Source organism: Tiliqua scincoides, chromosome 2 (genome assembly GCF_035046505.1).
Source record: "Tiliqua scincoides isolate rTilSci1 chromosome 2, rTilSci1.hap2, whole genome shotgun sequence".
Classification (NCBI taxonomy): domain Eukaryota; kingdom Metazoa; phylum Chordata; class Lepidosauria; order Squamata; family Scincidae; genus Tiliqua; species Tiliqua scincoides.
The window spans coordinates 167,345,045-167,363,506 of record NC_089822.1 but is presented as its reverse complement, the minus strand read 5'-3'; the positions used below and the strand labels follow the sequence as shown (position 1 = coordinate 167,363,506).

The 18,462-nt window shown below is 44.8% G+C and overlaps 1 protein-coding gene across 1 annotated transcript in view; it reads right to left on the bottom strand.

Moving 5' to 3' along the window:
* PKN1 (protein kinase N1) overlaps positions 1 to 14,787 on the bottom strand; it is an 83,769-nt gene extending 68,982 nt beyond the window's left edge. Inside the window, exon 1 of the mRNA XM_066613583.1 lies at positions 14,440 to 14,787. Coding sequence (XP_066469680.1) covers positions 14,440 to 14,460 — 21 coding nt within the window. The 5' untranslated portion in view covers positions 14,461 to 14,787. The remainder of the gene's footprint in view (positions 1 to 14,439) is intronic.
* Between the last annotated feature and the right edge of the window lie 3,675 nt (positions 14,788 to 18,462).

The following is an 18,462-nucleotide window of genomic DNA, read 5'->3' as shown; positions in this document are numbered from 1 at the left end:
CCAAGCAGGTCTTCCCTTGCTGATCTGTTTAAAAATAATTCCCCAAACATTCAAAGGCTGCAATTCTATTTACACTTACCCAGGAGAAAGCTCCATTGGCTATCATTGTGAAAAGCATATACACAGTAGCCTGTTCAAAGTACAGATCATTCTCCAAGTGCAGTCAGATACCATGGTCACATCAACTTGAATATATTAAAAACACATTGAAATGATTGGGGACCCACCTGAAATTGGCTTGCGACCCACCTAGTGGGTCTTCACCCACAGTTTAAGAAACACTGCTCTAGTGACATCTTGATTAGATTACTGTAACATGCTCTACATGGGGCTGCCTTTTAAGACTGTCCAGAAACTGCAATTCGTGCAGAATATGGCCACCCATTAGGTTGCAGGGGCTCATTGGTTTGAATCAGTTGAACTACTGCTCCAGCAGCTGCTCTGGCTGCTGGGTTGTTTCTGGGTACAATTCAGAGTGCTAGTGTTGACTGTTAAAGCCCTATGCAGTTCAGGACCAGGGTATTTTAGGGACCACCTTCTTCCATATATTCCTACCCATTCTCTCAGTTCATCAGAGGGGGCCCTTCTAACTGTGCTGCCATTGACAGAGGGGAGGGGAATGGCGGCAAGAATTAGGATCTTCTAGGTGGTGGTGCCCAAATTCCCTCCCTATGAAATTAAGAATGGTTCCCTCCTTTGCATCCTTTCAGTGGGGTCTTAAGACCTTTTTATTTCAGGAAGCATTTAATTGCTGACATTGGGGAGCCGGCGCTTTTTAATGAAATGGAATTTTAATTGTGATCCATTTAACTCCTTTGTGATTGTTTTAATATTTTGTCTTTTTTAATCTATAATTGTATTGATGTTTTTATTATGTAAGCCACCTTGAGTGCCCTTGACTGGTAGAGAGGCGGGGTATAAATTATTTAAATACAATATCCACGTTTGTCCGCTGGTCTGGATTTTTTCAACATAATAGGTTGTTTGTGATGAATTTCTGCTCTGAAAATCCTCTGAGATGTGGAATCTCACAATTCTCTAATTTTTGATTCTAATGTTTTTGTTTGTTGCACAGTCAAATACAAGTCCCAAGTCTTGAAGCTCTCCTCCATTTAGATTAGGACTCCACTACAGGTAGGCTGTACAATTCTTTTCCGAAACTCAAGCAAGCATCATTCTGAAAGCACAGAGTTTCGCAGAAATGGACAAACCATGAAGCACCACTCCATCCCAAGTTAGGCCCCAGATCAGCTGTTCCCCAGAAGGCAGAAATTTGGAACAGTAAAGAACAGCCAACAATAATCAAATCTAAAGCAAAGAAAATAAACAGGTCAGATGTTCAGAGAAAGCCACCTGTCTGCAGCCATATCGAAATGTTTTATCCTAGTTTTGCTGAGGGGCCAGCAAAAGGGATTCTCAAGAACATCGGCATCCCTAGCAAAAGGGAACACTTTATATTCAAGAAAGAATTTTACCTATCTCCACAGACACACACCCCAAGCCCCCAGCAGCTCTCAGGCTCATGGAGGAAGTATTACAAAGCCTTGACCATACCTTCTCCGAAACAGGTTCTTTGCATTAAAAAGTAAAGTTCTATACTGTAGTATGATTAAGCGCGCGCACACACACACACACACACAGGCCCTTAGCGCATACACATGCACTCTCTCTTCTTCCCAATAGCCAAATGATTAAGTTCTTTCTTCTCCTCCCCCACAGCTCTACTCTAGCATTACAGGGCACCAGGTTTCCTGTTTCAGTTCCAATTAGCAGAAGCAACCGAATGAGGTGCAAGGGGTTGAATTATTCTGGCTACAATTATTAAACTGCCTCAGACGGATGGATTCCAGATCAAATTCCAGCAGGCTAGAACCTACATTCATGCACATGCTGTTTTTCCCCCTCAGAAGGTGCCCCATAACACGCAAACAACTGTTAGATTCCCTCAAGTTCAAACAGCAACAGAGAGATGTGGTGCAGGGCTTCTTAAAAATGGAAATACTGCAAGCTGCTTGTTAATGTACAGTACATTATGTTCCTTCAATTTTCCTTTTAAAAGGCTCCCAAGCCAAATCATTATTTGAGCTTGAGGAAGACTGAAGATCAGAGGGAAATGCACCTTCTAAAGGTCTAAGGGGGGGGGGAGGACACAACAGAGAAAATGCAGACCTCTATCTTGATAACAGCCACTGTTATCCTAACTCTGAAAAATCCCAGCTCTGGTCAGATACCCATATTTGACAGACTTGCATATAGATCCTCATTTGTGGACATGCATGTTTTCAAAAATGGGACCTGTTCCACAAGTGTATTTTTGATAAGAAGCAGACTCAGAGTACAAGACATTCACATCAGGATGGGGAACTATTTATACTTATGTGATCAGTTCTATACATATAAAACACAACAACCATCTCATACTCTGGAATGAACTGCATATATATACTACACAAAGTAGTAACAGGGAAACTGGTTCTTCACAAGTGAAATAAGTTACTCATACCAGGTAATCTGTCCATATTGACACAGATGTTATGCTTTATATGGTTTTTAAAAAAAATTATTTGTTGCTGGTCAGATATTTTTAGGAGAATGTCGACTGAGGAAGAAAGTTTGAGATCCCTGGGGCATAAGGAACAACAGGAATATAAAAGAGAATGAGCACTACACACAGAGTGGTCCCTTGAGCAGGAAAACTGGGGCAGCTCTGGGCCCCATGCTCTCATAACCAATACATGGTCATAATGGGGGGGGGGGGCGTCTGTACTGGTCAAGTTTCTCCCTGCCTGGCTAGGAACAGCTCTGACTACCCAGATGTATTGGGAACTGTGCTGAAATCCCTGCCTGCTGCCACCAAAGTCCCAATTTAAAGCCTTTAAATGTGACAAAGACTGAAGCATTCCATGTTTTCACATTTCATCACAAGCAGATGGTTTAACAACAATTTTCTTTTCATGAATGTTTGCATTCTACATTGTAGGCCATATCTTAAAACTATTTGTGAAGTTATGCACAATCAAAATATGACTGTCTAAAAGCAATACCAACCCGGTAATGTGCAGAGAGCCTAAAATTCTGGTCCATTTAACTCTGAATATGAACGAGTGCAATTAAGAGATAGTTCCACAAGATAAAGTTTAAAAATGGCTAAACAGGAAGTGAAGCATTCTCGATTGAAAGCAAGGACTACTGCTTAACAGGGAAGATGACTAATAGGGTTGCTTCCTGGCTGATTTACACTGCCTTTTGACATGTCACCTGGCTTGGTTGTTGATTAAAAACAAGACACTGTTAGGGTCATTTTTTATGTATTTGACTTTATGCAAATGTAGTATACCAAGTAATCTGTGGCACATAAAGCTTTCTTCCTTGTAGAACGATGACAATATCAGAAGCTTACTTTGGGGACAGGCCACCAAAACTATATTGCTCAGTCAAATGCTCATAACTATGTGTATGTTAAATCAGCTTGATTGGTGTTCATTATTCATAATTTTCTGTCTGTAGAACATCTAAGAAGTCAGGTCCTCTTGACATTAAGCAATAAGCAATATGCCCTTTGACCATCCAGCATCTGATAGCATCACAGCTCTCAAGCCCCAGGTTCAGGTATCCAATTCTTCGCTGAAGTCAAAGAGTGGCCACTCTGCTTGATACAGTACCCTCCCTACCAAAATAGGATCTGCCAGCACTTAGAGGTAACATAGTGGTTTATATGTCAGCCTGACTACCTTTGGTCTTCTGAATGGGTTTGGATGTACATCACCCTACAATTCAAATCCCCTCAGTTGAACTCAGTTAATTAAAGTCATAACAAGTCAGGATCTGGGAAACTGGTGATTGAGATTTCCCACTTTAAAAGAGTTAAAGTATTCATAGGGGGCCCCTGAATAGGAGCAGGTTGTGTCTACAGCAGCTTTAAAAAACCCTTCCCCTTGTGCCACTTTCCCAACTGAATCCCTTCCCTGCAAAGCAGTTACTTGCCCCCCAAAGGAAAACATACAGGCACCACACAGAAAGATCTATTTTCAATCTTAGTAAAAGAATAGGAAGCTAGGCCCCATCCTATAACAGATCCACAGCCCACTTCAGAAAAGGAATACACTCAGTTGCACATTCCAGACCCTGATCTTGACATTGTCTGAAAAGGAACAGTCAACAGTCAAGTCAGCTTGACTTTGAAGCAGAACCAAAGATGACTGAACAACCACAATTGAGAGTCAAATCAATGACAGGCCCAAGAACATCTGCATGTAGAACTCTGAAAAAGTGTTATGCAGGTAGGCAGTGTTTCACAGCCTTGTAGTTTTGTTCAACTTGTGCTTTCAAGGGACCTCCCCACCCTGCCCATGAGATTTACAAACTACAACATAGTCCCTCTGTCTGATTTCCCCTGACTTCATAAAGGAGAACTGCCAGACATCTTTTCAGAGCCCTGGAAGATCTCTTCCATCCTAGCTCTGAGGTACAAAAGAGAAGAATCCTGCCTAGCATCAGAGATCCAGAGGAGTCTTTTTTTCTCCCTCACTAAAGCCAAACAAGCAACACACATAAAGCAGTAGTGGGCATCTTCCTTCAACCTTTTAAAAAAAAAAATCACTGGGAGGCTGCAAGCTTGTGCAGAGGAATAGCTGGGGCAGGCTACTTAAACCTTTTTCATCCATCTGTTTTTACCAACCTCCCCCCAGTTGCTTTTGCACCCATGGATGAAAAAGATATGGGTGCTCATTGGACGAAAGCAACTGGGATGCAGATTTTGAGAAGAAAACCAGCTACAAAGAAAGGGTTAAGAAGCCCCCTCCCTTCACCACTGTAATAGCAGAGAGTACTATAGCTGAAACCCAGTACCTATAGCTGGTACTATAGGTGCCAGGAGTTTTCAGACTGGATCAGAGGGACACTGTTAATTTGGTTTTGCCATCAACCAGCCTCAAGAATACTGAATACTCAGTATTCTCAGTATTCCAACTCAACCAACCAAGAATACTGAGGTTACACAGCCAGCTGCACAGCACACACATCCTTCTAATGATAATTCAGTCACCTCTGTTACTGAGTTGAATGCAAATCAGACTAAAATTAAGGCATAGGCCTGCGAGGAAACACTACTTTACAGCAGTTAACTGCAGGCCTTTCAGTGCCTCCTCTGGCAATAAATAGTAACCTCAGATAAAAAGAGGCCGAAACTGGGATCAAAATCAATAAACCTCCACTTGGAGGTTTTCAAAAACATGCAGTGAAACTTCAAGGAATCTAGACACTTAGACCGCAATTCTAACTTCACTTTCCTGGAAGTAAGTCCCATTGAACACAATAGGACTTACTTCTGAGTAGATCTGCTTAGGATTGTGCCCTTAGTGAGTCTCATCACATAGTGTTGAGAAAAACAGATCTGTCAGGCTCAGTGGACATAGTACGGAAGCTCAGAGAGATGAAGGCTATATCTACGAAAAACATGTAAACTAATTTAAATTGTAATGGCTTTCATTCAAGGCATCTCAAAAATATAGGTGATACTACTTTGTTACAAAGTAGTATCGCCTATATTTTTGGGATACCTTGGATGAAGACCTTGCACCTTCACAGAATTACGATTCCAAAAATTCTTCTGGAGGAAATTACAACAGTGAAACAACTTTCATCTTGTTTTAAATGAAAGATGTGATCGTACAAGGTCTCTTGGAGAGTCTGCATCAGAGTAGAAGAGTGAACGAAGTTTTCTGGACTTCTGCCAGCATTTCCGCCACCAAGTCAGTTTCCTTCAGACTGCTTTTTGGTTGCTCTCACACATACAAACCTTTTTTTCCTTTAGAAAGGCTGCACCAAATGTTTTCCTATATAATTTTTTTCTAAATCACAATTCAGTTTAGGAAAAAGATCTGGGAAGGCAACCAAAGAGAACCCTGCAGTCCCACTAAGGAATATTTGATCCTCTCAACTAATTCAGCCTGAATTATTCACATGCAACACTCATTTTCCCCCTCAGTGAATTAATAAGATAGATTCCACTTTCATTCAAGCCACCAATTACACACTGGCTCTGCTCCATCTCCCCCAGTGAGAGCTCCAGACAGAAGTCAGCCTCCATCCACGGCAACAGTCACTGTGCAACTGTGACACTAATAAGCACCTTGCAACCACCACTTCCGACTACATAACTAGCAATGGAAGGAAAGCAGTAATTTAAGTTTCCCACCAAATCAAAAGGAAGTTTGGCTCCAATAAGCCAGGCCAAATACAATCTTACACTAATGTACGCAGTGAACAACACATCAAACACTACAGGAGAGAATGCTCAGAAGGGATGAGGGCTAGAATCATATGCCTTCCCCAAGAAATTGCACTACAATTCTACCAGCCAATTAGCTACTCCAATAGCAAAGAATAGTCTTGAGAAGCACTGTATATGTAACTATGTTCTCCCTCCAAAGTTAACTGTACATCCACCTGGCTATTCAACAGCCGCACTGGAGAAGGTGCAACAGCTTATAGGTTATACTCGTATTTCTTTGTCCTGTTGGAACGTGAAACTTAGGGGCATGCTTTAACATTACACAACACCATGCACCTGATGAAGTGGCTGTATTTTACAGTTCTAGCTTACACTCACTAGAGAAGGAACTCAAGAAGATCAGTACTATGAATGTGATGTGGCAAGGGACAGAAATGCATTAGAAAATATACAATCATGGCTTTATTTCAACTTAATGATATAACAGATCAACCATCAAACACATCACACAGAGAATTATAGGCACCTGATGACTCCCATAAAGCAAATGCACACAAACATAGGCATATCTGTACTTCAGTCTGCATGATTGTTCAAAAGCAGGGGTGCCCAAACCCTGGCCCTGGGGCCACTTGTGGCCCTCGAGAACTCCCAATCCAGCTCGCTGAGCTCTGGCCCTCCAGAGACTTGCTGGTGCCTGTGCTGGCCCAATGCAACTGCTCTCAGTGTGATGGTGAAATGTTCAACCTCTTCTGTGAGCTATGGGACAAGAGTTCCCTCCACTGCTTGCTGTTCCATGTCTGTGGTACAGCAAATGGCAGCAAAGGAAAGGCCAGCCTTGCTTTGTGCAAGGCCTTTTATAGGCCATGAGCTATTGCAAGACCTTCATTCATTCATTCATATAAGTTCCATTTCAATTTGAAATATAAATTAACTCTTTTTCCTGGGCCGACACAATATCAGAGAGATGATGTGGCCCTCCACAAAAAGTTTGGACACCCCATTCAAAAGTAAGCTTTCTGTTGGTGCTTTTCTCATTCTGAATACACAATGCAACACTTGCACTCACCTTACAAATAGTGCCAAATATAAACAGAAATTTCAGGTAGCCTTTTTAAATTCAAATGAGAGATCTAGTATCCAGACATAATACTTTTTAATTTAGGCTACAACCTCCAGGAAAGTGGCCCTGATCAAATCAGTTATAAAGGAGGATAATTTGTGTGTACATGTGCGTATGACAGAGAGAACATTAACACCCACATCTGTCTCAGACAGCAAAGATTAATTGGCCAGAGGGTGCCAGGCTGAACTTCCAGCAGCATTCAACCTTACAAACCTGAGGAAATCCTCCCCACCCCACACTCACTGCACTCTAGCACCTCATTTGTCGTGCTGTATAAATACATTTCCTTATTTGTTGCCTGTTCAGATTGTTGCTCTTTGGAAAAACAGCATGAGCTTGCAGCAATGCCCACGTACATTGTGCACAATCTAGACAAAGGTCCCCTAGTGCAGAAAATTGTCTTATAGCATCCAGCCCTGCAGCCCTAGCCTGGATCTTTCTTCACAGGGGCTGTATGTAAGTACTTTCAATCAGATTCTTCTACCCAGTAAATGGAGACATAAATGGTGAAACTTGCATTTCTGCAGAAAGCCTCTATCAAACATAAATACATTATTGTCTATAGATGCTTGCTTCATTGTTTCATATTTAGAATACGTGACATTATAGAGAATACCAGCATGGCTCCTAAAGAGGAGGGCATACAAATTGGTGCAATTTTCCATAGTTGAAAGGAGTTACAGAATAATGTACTGGCTAAGAGTGTGACCTATTCCACTCAAACCTAACCTCAGTCACAAATCCACTAGGCTAACTTAGGGCCCAATCCTATCCAACTTTTCAGAACTGATGCAGCCACAATGCAGCCCCAAGGTAAGGGAACAAACATTCCCCTGAGGCTCCTGTGACTGCCCCCGATCGCAAAATGCAGTGCATGCTCCATTGGCATGGCAGCATCGGTACTAGAATGTTAATAATAATAATAATAATAATAATAATAATAAAACTTTATTTTTATCCCGCACTTCTCCCTAACGGGACCCAGGGCGACTAACAACATTAAAAAAACAGATTTTAAAAACATTAAAACGTAGCAGATAAAAACATTTAAAAACACATTACAGAGGCCATAAAAACAGTAGTCAGATTAAAAGACAGAATAAAAGAGCAAGTCACCGAGGAATCAAGCCTGTAAAAAACTAAAAGATGTATAAAAATGTTAAGAAGGCCAGAAATCAGAAGGCTTGTTTAAACAACAGTGTTTTCAGGCCTCGCCGAAAACTCTCAAGAGAGGGAGCCATTCTCAAATCAAGGGGAAGGGAGTTCCATAATGTTGGTGCCACTACCGAGAAGGCCCTATTTCTTGCAGCCACCCCCCGGACCTCCTTGGGTGGCGGCACTTGCAAAAAGGCCTTCTCTGATGACCTGAGAGGGCGAGCCGGATTGTACGGGAGTAGGCGGTCTCTAAGATATCCTGGCCCAGAGCAGTATAGGGCTTTAAAGGTCAAAACCAGCATCTTGAATTGGGCCCGGAAACGAATGGGCAGCCAATGTAGCCCCCAGAGAAGTGGACTGACAGAGTCAAACCGCCTGGCTCCGGTGACCACACGGGCCGCTGCATTCTGTACTAATTGTAGTTTCCAAACCGTCTTCAGGGGCAGCCCCACATAGAGCGCGTTGGACATCAATCTAACCTTGATGTCACCGTGGCATGGATCACCGTGGGCAGGTCTGCACGATCCAAGTACGGTCGCAGCTGGCGCACCAGCCGAAGCTGAGCAAAGGCCCCCCTAGCCACAGCTGCCACCTGGGAATCCAGGAGCAGCTGCGAGTTCAGGAGGACCCCCAAGCTGCGAACCTGCTCCTTCAGAGGGAGTGCAACCCCATTCAGAGCAAGTCGATAATCCAGCACCTGCATCGAGGATTTCCGAACCAGGAGAGCCTCTGTCTTATCCAGATGTTATCCGAATGTTGGGTAGGATAGGGCCCACAGGTAAATTATTATTCTCTTAACCTCAAATCTGCAATCATACTCGCACACTTTACCAGATAGTCCTAAGACTATTACTGAGAAAACATGTGAAGGGTTTTAGACATGCAAAAGTGCTATATAAAGAGCATTACAATTTCCAGAATCTTTGAATTTTAGGAAAGGAGTCTCTATTTCCTATTTCTCTATTTTAGGGCAGGAGGTCTGGCTCAGTTGGTAGAGATGCCGCCTCGTATGCCTGAAGATCTGAGGCTGCCAGTTTGAAACAACCGGAAGTACCCGAGAACTGATGACATGCTGATATACTGATGAGCTGACCCTTGGTGGCAGAGGAGTTGCCGTCAAGTGGAGCGTGGGAGGCGAAGGGCCAGAGAGAGGCCAGACTGGGAAGGAATCCAGCTGGAAGGAGGAGTTCTATGAAAGACTAGAACTATTCAATTGTAAAAATCCCTACAGGGGTTTAGAACAGCCTGCCTGTGTAAACCGCCTTGGATTAAAGTCTGAGGAGAAATCTGACGATCAAAGAAAGGCGGTATATAAATACCTGTATAAATAAATAAATAATATTTCTGCCAACAGAATGAAAAACGAATGGGACAGTTCACCCCCTCATAGGCTTCTGACCAATATGCCTATAATGCATAGTGTTCATACACAGCAGCTTACATTTCAAACTCACACTCTTTAACCACAAAATAAAAAGTAGACAAGGTTATAGGAAACAAAAAAGGCTATTATTCTTAGCCTGTTTCTGTATCTCTGCACACTTTTTTGTAGAATTTTGTGAAGACTCTTGTCAAATTTTAAGAACACCACAAGCCAACACACGTTTTGCTTCCTTAAATGTTACAACAATTCCTGGGTATATTTAGGGTGCCGATTCAAAAAATGGCATCTGTTTTGCCTTATCACATCTAGTTTTGGAGACACGGCATAGCCTCTTTAGTGAATGGTTCAAGCAGCTTCCTCATGAGGAAGCCTACACCATGGCTTCCTCATGAGAAAGCTGCTGGAACCATACACTAAAGAGGCTACACTATATTGCCCAAACTAGAAGAGATAGGGCAAAACGGATGCCATTTTTGGAATCGGCACCCCAAATTCATATCAAACCATCATAAAGTTTGGGAAAAACTTTTCTGACCCTCAATTTTGTAGGCCTGTGCAATCAAAACCACTTTAACTCTCATCCTAATAAATTAATCCAGACTACATCACCAAACACACACTGTCCCCAATACAAATAACATTAGCTCAAGTCAGATGCCTTAGAAGTTTCATGTGCACTTAGCCATGTCTTTAGCTTCACTAACATGGCCTCATAGTCAGCAGAACTTCCTCAAATGGACAAAATGAGACAAGGCTGCATAAGCACTTAAAATCCTTAAATAGCTTTTCAAGGTTCCCAGTTACTTCCTGCAGTTCAATTTTTATCTCTCTTCTTGGATAATCACAGTGTTGGTTTCAGTGAGATCAGTTACAATTTTGGCTTATCAATTTTATTTTCTAATTTATAAATTATGAATATGTACTTAGAAATAATTCCACTGTTCCATTCCAATGTTTCAGTGAGGCTTAATCCTAGGTAAGTGTGCATACGATTGTAGCATTAGGTCCAGGTATATGGGTAGTATTATAGCCTTGTTCTTACACTTTCATTTTCCATTTTATCGATCTGCCTTCTAATATCTGAAACTAACATCAAGTTTCATAAACAAGATTTAAACAATTCCAAACTCTTGCCAAACGTATCCACCCCCTTCTTAAACCCCTAATTCTTCACATTTGAGATTTGTGTGTACCGTGCCTAATATGGAAGAGGAGAAAGCTAAGAAATGAATGTAGAAGAGGCAACAGTTTGGAGCCAGAAAGTAAGAAAAGTTCCACCCACCTTACACTGTGTATAAATACATTAACATACAACACTATGAAAACTGTGTGCTTAGTTTCTCAGCTGGAAGATTCTATAACAAATTCCAAATTTTTGCAACCAAAAATAACATTGTAGTGACAAAATTATCACATTTTAAATCTGTAGTAAAATATGCTGTAGCAACATAAGGCAAAAATACCAAACACTTCCAGAATGTTGTGAAGGGGAAGTCTGGATTTCTTTCTACCCTTTGCCACTTAAAGGCACAGTGCTAAATTAAATGCTAAATACTGTACATGCAACTTTGAAGTGCTACAATTTTGACTGAAGAGGAGATCCTTAACCATTCCTCAATTTATTGTTTTTCCCCTACCAGCCATGGAAGAGTCAAAAAACACCTCCCCGCCACTCCTGATGGTGGTATCTCAGGATTTTTTTTTTTAACATGAAATAATGTCCCCAATTAAAGACTTAGGCATGCAACATTCTCACAACCCGTTCCTTTGTACAGAAGCAAAGTTTAAATGCATGAGGCTGCAATACTATCTGCATTTATTTGGGAGTAAACTCCAGTGAATTCAACAGAACTTCCTTCTGAGTAAATATGGAGTGAGTTGCACTGTAAGACTCCATTTCTAACTCAAGGCAAGCCCCCTTCTTTCTCATATTTGCAAAAACTCTCACTACCCTGTGACCTATTAAAATATGCTACCCAAGAAGAATACTATTGTTTGTTCTTAATTCAAACTGAACAAAAATACAAAATGCAATGTCAAGTGAAAAGCTTAATCTGATCTTTCTGTCCCTTTTAGCTCAATGGACTCTGTTGACAGTGCAAGGTAAAGGGCTGACAGTAATGGATTTGATTATCAGTACCATATCTTTAATAATTGAAATGCTGTTCACTGCACAGGCAAGGAAGAATGGCTTCAGCACATTGATTTTTAAGCTGGCAATGATCATTTAAACAAGCAAGCAGCAGAGTATATACCAACCCTATCCTGCAATCTGCTTTACAGGAAAGAGTTGCCAAATGCCCTATATTTCCAAAACAACTTCAGTCACAGAGCAAACTCTACAAACAGCAGTTTCAGAAAGTCTCTTTCTTAGTATTCCAGTCAATAAGTAGTAGCGCACAAAGTTGGTTAGAACTCTGTGGCAGGTCCAATTCCATGGACTCAACACAGGATAGCTATGTCTTAAGGATGCTTGCCTAGCTAATAAATTTTCCCCTAGGAAAGGCTCCCTCCCACAGAGCTCTACAGATTGCCTCTCTGATTAAAAGTCTCACATCAGCATTTCTTTATGACTGTAAAACTCATCTGAAGAGAGCTCCCTTGGGTATACAGATAGAAACAATAAAAGCAAGCAAACAAGAGTCATAAGAGGGAAAGAAGCTGGCACCAAGACCAATAATTGTGAAATTAGAAAGGCTTGTAAAAAGCCTGGAGACAACCTAGCAAGTTATGGGCTCAAGGCTCCCAAAGAGGAGAAAGGCCACAGGTTAACAAAATGTTAAGTATCACCTATGATCCTCTTTAGCCTTCACCACACAAAGGAAATGTAAACCACCCACACACACACAAAGAGAGAAGCGTGCATGGTTGACATTTCCTTCGTGTGGTGAAGGCTAAAGAGGACCATAGGACCTCTTGTCATATCTTGTTAGCTTGTGGGCTCTCTCTTTTCGCTACCTTCTGCTTTGTATTTGCATGCTATTGCTGCCCTACAAAAGTAGTGTCCAATGGTGTAATCGTAACTTTTGAACTGTAGGAGTTCATCATGACACTCCACAATCATACCCCCATAGCCATGCCCATGCATGCCATGCTATGCAACAAAAGTATCAACTTTTAATGTCTTTCATTATTATATTCTCTGCTCCTGCCATTTAGCTGAACTTTGAAGCTGAAGCTTATTTTAATTCATTTCAAGATCATTTCATCCCAAACACCTAGTGGATTGCAATAGCTGAAAATGTGCACAAGAATTGAACAGGGAATTGAAAAATATAAAAATTATATTAGAGCACCAGTGCATACTTGCTCAGAAGTCCCACTGTGTTCAGTAAGGACCTACTCCAAGATAAACTGATACAGGATTGTGGCCTTGATATAACATGAGCTACCTACTGTCTCTTTGTATAGGATTGTAGCCTTAATGCGGGCAGCACTTAGGAAAGGTAATGACCCAGTCCAGTCACTTTCAACCACTGCACTGTGGCACACTGGTGTGCCACAGCTGGTCTGCAGGTGTGCCACAGGAGTTTGGGGAGGGTCATTTACTAGTGTGGCCATTGGGGGATTTGAGCCCCCTACCTGCAGCACGGTGTGCCTTGTCAATGGTCAAAATACTGATAGTGTACCTTGGCAATTTTAGCACCATGTCAGTGTGATGATGAAAAAGGTTAAAAATCGCTGGTCCAGGCCTAACATAAGCCCCTAGGCAAATTATGCAGTTTGCCTCCTGCTGAACCAGATGCTTCTCAGCTAAGGTGCTTAGAAAGTTTCAAAGGCAGTACGTCACTGCTCCTGGTGTGGGGGAAGTCCTGGAGCTCCGTTCCGCATCCCCCTCCAAGACCCCCTAGTGGCGTCCCTCTGAAGTTAGCGCTGGTGGGTCACTCTGCCCAGAGGACGCAGAGTTCCAGTTATGATGGCAGCGGCGGGCGCAGGCTCCCAAGAAGAGGATGCAGGAGGGTCCCTCCCCACCGCATCTCGAAGGAAAGGAAGCCTCAAGCACCCCGTCGAAGAGGTGGCTCAGTTCGTGGATGGGTGGCAAGAGGCAGGACACATAAGCAGCCGACACTCGGAGAAGCATCACGCATGGGAGGTGCCTACAAGCGCTTCCCACCCAGGGCAAAACCGAGCATGTGAGCGCAGAACGTTGCACTGCTGCAGGCTGGAAAGCGAAGGGGACTTGCCCGGGGCTGCGGGCGAGGTGGTGGCCGAGCACGGGTCCAAACCCGCCCCGGGGAGGGCTACACGCCCCAGCGGTGGAGGCCAGGCCCCGTCCCTGCAGCCACCACCGAGGTCAGCCAGCCCACGGCCGGGACCCAGACGCCAGGCGCGCGAAGGAGATGGACGACAGGCGCCCCGCCATCTGGCCGCTCTGAGGAGGGGGAGGCGGAGATAAGCCTAGGGAAGGGCTCCCGCGCCCCCTCAGCCCTCGCAGGTCCAAGAGGCGCGGGGGTGGGCGTCCCTGCCCGCCTCCCGCAGGCTACGTGCGAGGCGACCACCCGCAGCAGCAGCCCGGGACGGAGCCTGTTCCCCGGCGCTTACCTGCAGCGACTCGCTGGCCATCTCCACTTCTCGCTACTCCTGGGGAAGCCGCTGCTCCCCAGGGCTGCCCTCACAGCTGCAGCCGCCGCCGCGCCGCCATCCTCCTGCTCCCGCTCAGCTCCGTGGGGCGTGTGAGAGGAGCCCCGCAAGGGGGCGACCCACCCGCCTCGGAGCGAGCGAGTTGGGAGGCTTTTCCGCGGGCGGCGCGCGCCACTTGGGCCCGCCAAGCGTTCTCTTGGAGCGTGTCGCGCCGCACAGGCAAGGGGCGCTCCCCCCTTCCTGCCCCGCTTTTGCCGCTCTTATTGTTGTTGCGGCTCCTGCTCCGCGGGCTCGCTCGCTCCCTCCCAGTTCCCAACTTGCCGGGCTGGTCACGTGAGCAGGGGAGAGCGAGCGTGTAGGGGAAGCAGGGAGGGGTGGAAAGGAGGAGGCGTCGCTGCAGCCGCAGCAAACTCCCGGGGCGGGGAGGAGAGGAGGGCGCCGCTGCTGCTGCTGCTGACCGAGTCCGGAGATCTGCGGGGGTTACTTGCAGCAGGAGCTGCTGCCGCCACAGCCCCCCTTGTGCTTTCCGGAGCAGATTAGAAGAGATTAGAGGCAAAGGTCGGGGAGGAACCCCCGCCCTCCGGCTCCCAGAAGCCTGAAAGGCGGCAGGCTCTTCCAGCCAGCCGGGCACTGCCATTGGCCAGGCAGGCCTCTCTCACACTCACGCGCTGCCTCCCCCTTGCGCTCCAAGCGGCTGCCCCTTGCCCAGCCTCGGTGCTGCCGCTGCCCTTCCCTGCGCTCTGCACCGGACTTCACAGGTGCCTTCAGCATCTCAGCCCAATCCTAGGCCTGCCTACTCAGAAGTAACTCCCGTTAGAGTCACCGGGGCTCACTCCCAGAAAAGTGTGGAGAGGACTGGGCTGTCTCTCATTGTATGATCTACTCATCCTGTATCCACTGCCAGAGAGGCCCAGGCATTCCCAAGAGCCCCTGGAAGCTCAGTGAGGGCAGTTCAGGTCCTCCATCAGGGCAGACCCAGTGTTTGTGTTGGGGGAGCACATGAGCATTACCTTAACTCCAGAGCCAAGGTCAAACAGGTGGGTAGACCTGGGCTCCTGTCTGGACTTGGAGCCCAGATCTACTTTTTGGGTAGATCTGGGCTCCTGTATGGCCTCCATGGTGGTTTCCTGGCTGGCTAGACCTGGGTTCCGGCTTGGACATGGAGCTCAGATGTACCCACCAGGTAGTCCTAGGCTTCCATGCCAACTCAGCTCCAATGGCCACCCTGTGGGTGTTCCCCAGCTCCTGACTTTGCTCCCCATTGGTGCAACAGTTTGGGGGGCCACCCACCCATGGCCCCCCTTGGTTCCACCCAAATCCTCCATCCATACTTTGATTACTGCATTGGACTGTGACATGGCATAGCCTGCCCTATGTTATGCTGATACTGGCCAGACCTCCTGCCCAACTGTCATTCATTGGTCAAGCCCTGCCTCTGATCCTTAATGTAGTCAAGCAGTTCTTCTGTATCCTGAGCTATTACAAGCTGGTTCCATTTGTTCCTTGTCTGGACATCAGCAAGAATAACCCCCAGTGTTCCAAACTGCTCCTCTTACAGCCTTATTGGGTGGATACATTTTTACAGGAAAGTAATCTCAGTGGGAGTTCCTCAAGGCCTGCTCCAGCCAGGGTTGTCCTCAGTAAAGCCACAAGGCTTGTGGGTCTTATCTTGGAGTTGTCAAGGGGTATGTTGTGTTTTGAGGCTACAATGGAATTTAGTTAGTGCCAAACACCCCACTGTCCACAAGTTGGAGCTTTTCTCGGAGACATCTGAGATGACAGCTTCTGTGCGGATATGGAATGTGGGAGATGGCAGTAACAGAATGACTCCAGGAGGCCAAATCACCACAGAGCCTATTGGCAGTGGGCCCTCAGCAGCTGCCATAGGGTGCTGTCCTTTGATGCTGGCCCTGGACTTACTCTAATGTCAGTGTGCTTGGGGCTGCAGCCTTTTGCTTTCACAGCTCCTAATTCAGTGTATCCAACAGCAAAGAGCACATTCTGAGCTACAAACTTTCCTGATCAGCTAAAAATTAGCTCCAACAACAGGTAGAGATAACTAAATACACTCAATCCAGTAGTATCCCTTTTATAGTATGATAGAATATTGTGAGGAATAAATACCTATGGGAAGGGAAGCACCAGAGTTGCACAGAAAACAGATTACATGTTGCAACCTAGATGCAAGCTTTGTCTTTACTTCACATTCTGCTATTAAGATTAGCATTTCCCCTGGGGGCTGGGGATAAGAATAGGCCCTCAGTTTGGCTGTACTTGTCCTAAGAGGCGACTAAACAGCCACTGGGTAGATGGGACTGCCTGGGAAGGCAGCTCATCTGAGAGAAGGAAAACTCTGATCCCAAACCTCCACTGCCTTGTGGCTACATCCAGTTATGGAAAAGGCTTCAGGAGTCAACCTCGAGGCAAAATCCGGAGCTGGAGTCCCTGAGGCAGTTCATGGCTGAACACAGTCACGTTCTGGCAACTCCTGCAACGCCGCTGGAACCAACCGTATTGGCCTCTGCCTTTCCATTGGACCATTTCAGCGACGTGGAGAGGGGGGATTTGCTGCATGGGTAACAGCTTATCCTCCATACCTACTTTACCCAGGCTTCGCGCACTGGAGAGGACACTCTGTTCCAGAACCACCATTCAGAGCGTGACACCATAGTCTTCCAAGACTGAAGGATGCCATAGGCATTAAGATTAGTGTCTTACTTACCAATATATAAATCACGCAAACCAGAGTTTCAATTTTTCAACAGGCCTTTTTATTCTGAATTTCAAGCCAAAGCTTTCACATAGATGCAGCTTTTATCCTTTCCCTGGAGTGATAATTCTCTTTCTCCTAGGCAACTTCATGCAGCCTCAGGCTAAAATCCTATATACACTTATATAGGAGTAAGTTCCATTAAACTCAATGAGGCTTACTTTTGAGTAGACATGCATAGAATTGTGCTGTTACTCTGCCTTGAAACCCATGGGAAAATTGCAAAATGTATGGCTTTGTCATCTACAAGCTCATTTCTCTTCACTGAGCTATCCGTTTAAAATAACTAGGCTTGCAAACAGTTTTTCTATAGAGTTAAAACTTGTTTTTGCCACATCCTGTGTGTATGGACTTAATTTAACATCAGGTTAGGCTAGGGGACTGTTCTAAGTGGCTTGACTACAGTGTTCATGAGCCAGAGATGGGGGAGGCTAGATTACCTTAACCATTTTATATAGACTGGAATTGTAATATCCAGGGTTAAGCATACCTAAGTCAATTGATATCAGTGGGCTTTGCCACATGTAACTCTGCATAAGGTCAGGCTGTCAGTATACTGTGAAATACAAAAATATGGTTCAGCCTAGAAAGCCATATAACTTTCAGTATGGTCCCAGGCAAGGTTCAAGTCTCTGCACAACAAACTACAGTTCTCAGGATCACATACAGTCATTGTTCATGATGAGGACCAAACATTTTTCAAAGAGAGAGATGAGCTTTAGATGGCTACTCATCCTGGTCACAAAGCCAGAACACACAGCAGATTTATCCCAATTGAACTGACCTGCAATTTTTGCCATCAACAGGCAATTCAGGCAACTAGTTTGCATAAGTCAGGCTCACTCAAACTGCTCCCTGCCACGCACAGGATGGTCATGCAACCCAGTCCTTGGATGAATCACTGTGGCCTCAATCTGTTTTCAGGAACAATGATCTCCAGTGGGACTATCTAGTGGGATAAATAAATATGGAGTATGCTTGATGTCACTGCAACGTGTGGTTTTGAAAGATGTAATGAAGAATGAACCATGAGGAATTGAAGTTACTTAATTTTAAAAGAAAACACAGGTGTAAACAAGAATCCAGATATTTTTAGGCCTGCCCAGCCATATAGCCCATTGGACTGGTCTTTATACATCTAAAGACTCATGAAGTAGTCCCAAGTATGGGGTAACTAAAGGAAATAGGGAGGCATTAATGATGCTGAGCAATCA